Raw genomic sequence first — 5,584 nt, 5'->3', positions numbered from 1 at the left:
GGACTCGGGTGGACCATTTTCGGGAGACAGCTGCACACGTCACGCCCGTCTCTTGGTCCGAGGACCATGACACGACCGCGACGACAGCAGACGCCACCCTCATGGTTCTGCAAAACCATTGTACGCATAGCATGCACGATGCTGAAATGACATGCAAAAGTGTGTTTTATTTGGGGCGAGGCGTCGGAACAATGGAGCGCGTCTCGAGATGAAATAAAAGATTAGAAAAGAAGAAAAATCTAAACTATTGTTGGGTTCAGTCAGTCGGCGTTGACTGACTGGGTCTCTTTATTCTGGAGCACTGTTCGGGCGAATATGTTGAACTGCATGCATAGTTCGTCTTTAGTTAGCATCCGTAGAGGAGGAGGCCATGAAAGACCCATTCCCCTAACTGCCTGTTTTAGAGGTGCCCTCTCCACTTCATAAAGAGGACATGAGAGAAGAACGTGAGTAGAAGACTCAGGACCTTCACCGCAGGAACATTCCGGAGATTCAGCTAGACCTAAATAGTGTAGCTTCTCTCGGAAATTCCCGTGACCGGTGAGAAATTGGGACGTGTAGTGGGTGATTGTTACGTGGCTGGCGGCTCGTTCGACCAAATCTGGAAAGAACTGAAAGGTTGTTCGACCCTTGGTCGACGAAGACCATCTATTCTGCCAAGTTTCGAGAGTACTAACGCGAAGGGCTACGAGAGTTTCCCTTTTGTGGTGGTTTGAATTATCATGGGTAGTAGGGTCAAACTGAATTTCGCGGTAGGTGAAGGGAATGTTTTTACGAACGAGGAAACGGTAGCGTTTTTCTATTAGGAATAGGTCTATTGGAATTTGGTTAGTCAGGACGCAGAGTGCGTCTGTGGAGGTTGTTCGATACGCAGCGCTTACCCTGAGAAGGGCAAATCGCTGCGCACTGAGGAGCATGGAGATGTGCTTTTGGGTGAGCTTGTGAGCCCAGCCAATCGCACCGTAGGTGGCTATTGGAAGGAAGATGCTTTTATACAGCAAGGAACGATTTTGAAAGCCGTATCCCCACTTGGATCCAACTAACGCGGAGATGCAGCTGAACCTCTCTTTCGCGTGGCCCGCGATATAGGTAACGTGTTCGGACACTCCCAGGGAGTGTCCGTACACCACACCAAGGTATCTTAGGCTTCCAGCGAAGCGAAGTCCAGCGTTCTGTATAAAGATAGCTGGCGGTCTACGAAGATCCAAGCTACCTCTTACACGCAACATGAGTGTTTTGTGCGGAGATAGGGATAGTTTACAATTGCTACACCAACCGTGGACCACCCCGATGACCCTATCGGCCGTCGCTTCAAGGTAACTACGAGAGTTCCCCTCTACGATAACCATCAGGTCATCGGCGTAGGCAACGGCGTGTGTGCGATCGATTGTTCTGATTTCGCGTAAAAGTGTGTCAAAAAGAATGATCCAAATGGAGGGCCCGAGGACCGATCCTTGTGGGCATCCTTTAGTGATGGTTTTGGTGGCAGTTTGGTGCTCAGATTGGAGGATCACCTTGCGGTCCCGAAAGTAGTCGAGGATCACGTTGTATATGTTACTGGGGCAGCGGCGGTTTCGGAGTTCGGCCGTGACGGCGGGCCACCACACGTTATCGAACGCTCCCTTGATATCAAAGGAGAGCGCAATCGCGTGCTTGGACGTGCAGGACTGAACAATTCTCTGCAGCTCATACAGAGCATCGTCCGTCCCGCTGCCGTGCTTAAAGCCGAACTGGGCTGGGGAGGCAAACTCGGAAGAGTAAATAACATTGTTAAGGCTCGTGACGATGAGCTTTTCCATGACTTTCCCTAAAACAGGGAGAAGACATATTGGGCGATAGGAGGCAGGGTCTGATTCCGGTTTGTCAGGTCCCTTGAGGAGGGCCCTAATTCTTCCAGTTTTCCACGTGGTTGAGAACAAGCCATGTTTCAGACAGCCATTAAAGATTTTTAGAAAGAGGGCTGGGGTTTGGCTGAAGGCCATCTTTAAGGCTGGGACTTCTATGCCTTCGGGACCTGGGGAGCGTCTGTTCCCGAGATTCCTTATAATGCGGCATAACACTACGATGTCAAAATCAGGGGCATCCTGTGTTTGGATTGAGAGACTATAGTCGTGGCGAGTGTTTGCGTGTGACTCGCCATCCGGAGCAGTGTCGTCTGGGCTTAAGGCGGCTAGCAGAGCGTTAGCACTGTCTAGCCAATTGTCAGTGTGAGTGTCCTGTTGGCAAATTGAGGACAGAAGTGCGGGTAGGATATGTTTCCCGAAAGCTGTTCTGTAGGGGGTTGACCAAGGATTCTCGAGGCCTATCCGAGTCACGAGTTTCCTCCAGCCGTTCCTAGCGGAAAAGCGGAAGAGCCTTCGATACTCTTTGAACGACCGAGAGTATGTTTGATATTTGTCTTGTCTCATTTCAGGGTCCCGTTCGCGTTGAAAGGCTCGCCGAAGTCGATTTACTGTCCGCTTTAGTCGTGTTAATTCTGGAGTCCACCCAGGAACGGCTCTAGGGAACCATTTCTTCCTGGGGATGGAGAGCATCGACGCGCCCAGTATAGCATTTTCCAAGTGGGTAATGGCTGCCTGGACGTCGTCGCGTGAATCGAATTCAAGAATGGGGGCGTTCTCGGTGAGAATTCTTGAGAATTCCCCCCTAAAACGCTCCCAATTGGCTCTATGGCATACGAATCTGCCCTGAAGGGGCTGAACGTTTGGGAGACTGGAACTGCTGCTTATTACAAGCAGGATGGCATTGTGATCGCTAGAGGTCCGGCCATCAAGGACTTTCCAGGAGAATGTTAGATGATCCGTTTCTACCGTGCGGAGCGTTACGTCGATGTTCGATGAGCCCATATGGTTTCGAAAAGTGGGAGTCTGTCCCGGTGTGTTTATTATCCTCAGATTATTCTGCAGGATGAATCTTTCTAGGATACGGCCGCGTGTGTATGCGCGACAGCGACGGCTGCGCGAATTAGTGGGTGGTGGTAAATTGTCCCACAATGGGGAACGCGCGTTGGCATCGATGCCAAAAATTATGGGTTTTCCACGTAGGGAGTCGAGTATTTTCTGAATCGCCGCGAGTCCGGTTTCTATGGAATCAGCGTGCTGGAAGTAGCCGCTGACTAGATATATGTGGCCAAAAGGGCCGGAGATTTCGGTGCACGTGGTGTGTGTATCGGAGAGATGAGCTAATTTTAGAATCGTAAAGGTAGAGCCCTTTACGATTATGGCAGCCTGACAATTTTCGCCACGCGGGGCGCCGTGAATCACGACACTCTGGGAGCCGAAGCCGGTAATCCTTCCAATGATGTTAAAGGGTTCTTGTGCAAGAATAACATCGACTCCTCCGGTGTTTAACATATGAGAGGTCTCAGCTGTCACCAACCGGGATCGCCGCATGTTAATCTGCACAATTTTTAGGATTCGTGTATTACCGGTAGTGTGTTGATTTTGTGTTGAATTTTGGGGGGAGGGTGTACGAGAGGGGCGCGATCCGAAACGTGTGGAGTACCGTTCCATTAATATTTAATCCGCGAGGCCTTTTGGAGGAGGGCAGATGAACGCGAGGGACAGTTCCTGTTGCCTGCTGAGTGATTGTGGGATAGTTGGCGCGCTTTACAATTCGAGCACGTTGGATTTTTTTCCCTATTTGGGCACTCCTTATTGGAGTGGCCAGTTTTGGCGCAGAAGGCGCATACTGTGTCCTTGGACTTACAATACTTGTCAACGTGACCGTATTTCTGACACTTAAAACACCTAGTCGCGACTAGGTAGTCGGCAACTCGGCAATGCGAGTACGACACGTATATCTTACCGCGGGGGAGGAGGGACTCGCGTATTGGGCTGGACACTTCTACGACCCAGTCGTTGCCTTCTTTATCTTTACGTCCTACCTTGAATAGTGGGCGTAATACAGCCTTGTCTAATGTTGGTGATGAAGCAAGATTTTGGGCTCGAATATGATCCGCGATTTCAGGGGCATCTAAGTCCTTGGGGATATCGTATACTATGACCCTTGGAAGGTCAGTTTTTGGTGGTGCAACACTAAGGCCTGCCTTTCTAAGTTCAGCGTTTTCGGAGAATAGTTTTAAGTCCTTGGCGTTTGGCGTTTCTATTATTATTCCGCCGTCTTTGGTCGGACGGACGGAATTTATACCGACTTGTGCTTTGCGCAGGTCAACGTTTTTAAACACGAGCTTTTTGGTGGCTGCGCTGTCGCAGTCCACGGGATTTTCGGGGCGGATGACCACACAATGTCGTGCAGGAGCAGATTGCGCGGCCGCGATTACCTGCTCGGTAAACGCGCGGGACTTGGTGGGGAGGACGCCGTTGGGCGCAAGAAAACGCATTGGGGTGGGGGTAGCGCGGGTACTAGTGGTGGGGAGCCCAGCGTACTGGAGGGTAGCGGCGCTGCGTCGTTGCGCGGCGAGGTTTCTGCCAGCTATGCTGGCGTACGAGAGACTCGCGGTGGAGGGGGGAGCAGTCGCGGTGGGGGGAGCGGTAGCCATGATTGGCTGAGACGCGCGGCCAGTTTGGGAGCCTAGTTGGGGGGAAGACTGGAGCGCTTGAAGAGCGCCAGAAAGAAAATTATTTCTAAGGGCAAGGCGCGTTACAATTCTATTTAGGTCCGAGACGCGCTCCATAATGAAGGTGGTTTGTACCTTGCCGATCTTTTTACTCTCATCGAGGCAGTACTTCAACACCTCATCCACTAGAGTCGTGGCCTTGTTGGAGTAAGCCTCGGTGGGAGTAGGATCCGCGGTAGTGATGGGTTTGGTAGGCGTAGAAGGTTGGGCTGCATGCACATTAATAGAGCTAATTTTAGGAGTGGGTTTGCTATTCATACTTACCGCTTTCGGCTCGTCATCAGATTTTGGGCGGCATTTTTTTGAGGCTACAGTACGTGCTTTAACGCTGGCGTCCGTTTCCGGGTCACACGAATCCGAGGACTCGTCCTCGTCCGTTGGGCGCCAAGGGCGTTTTCGTTGGGCCATTTTTTTCGTCGATAAGGGGGAAGGGGTGATGCTGTCCTTTGTAGCTATGGTGCACACTTCCATAGTGCTGGCACAGCTCTCGTCACTTCTGTCAGAGACCTGTTTCTTCTTTTTCCTTTTTTCTTTCTTCCTTTCAATAGGAGGTTTTATAAAGGGCTGATCCTCTGTATCGCTCATTCTATATGGCAGCCGTGCGCTGTCTAGCGCGTTCGAATTTGCCGCGTCGTTGCCTGCGCGCGCGCAGTCGGTCGGCCAACGCCCAAGCCGCTGACGTCACCCCACGCGCGGGGAAAACCCACGAACAAAGGACGACGCCTCGGAACAATGGAACGCGCACAAGAACTTAAATAACGCGAGATCTATTGAATTTATATTAAATATATGTTACTTATTGTAAAGCTAACGTAGTGTACTACACGCAACGTGAGTTTCAAGTATATCGGAGGCGAATTTCGTCCACCACGAGGATTTTGTCTAAAATTTTAGACCACGAGCACGTAGTTTCCTTTTCTACTTTAGTTTCTGTTTCTAAAAACAGCACAGCTCACTATTTTAAACAGCACTTGGTTTATATAGTGCTGAAAAGCACTGTTTCCG

The 5,584-nt window shown here is 50.7% G+C and overlaps 1 protein-coding gene across 1 annotated transcript; it reads right to left on the bottom strand.

Moving 5' to 3' along the window:
- Positions 1-3,391: 3,391 nt before the first annotated feature.
- Positions 3,392-5,564, bottom strand: LOC128887432 (uncharacterized). Its single transcript, XM_054143277.1, has one exon. It carries the CDS (start codon positions 5,162-5,164, stop codon positions 3,512-3,514), a length of 1,653 nt encoding a protein of 550 aa, XP_053999252.1. The 5' UTR covers positions 5,165-5,564; the 3' UTR covers positions 3,392-3,511.
- Between the last annotated feature and the right edge of the window lie 20 nt (positions 5,565-5,584).

This window comes from Hylaeus anthracinus, unplaced genomic scaffold, assembly GCF_026225885.1.
Source record: "Hylaeus anthracinus isolate JK02 unplaced genomic scaffold, UHH_iyHylAnth1.0_haploid 11986, whole genome shotgun sequence".
Classification (NCBI taxonomy): domain Eukaryota; kingdom Metazoa; phylum Arthropoda; class Insecta; order Hymenoptera; family Colletidae; genus Hylaeus; species Hylaeus anthracinus.
This window is presented reverse-complemented; position numbering and strand designations above follow the sequence as displayed.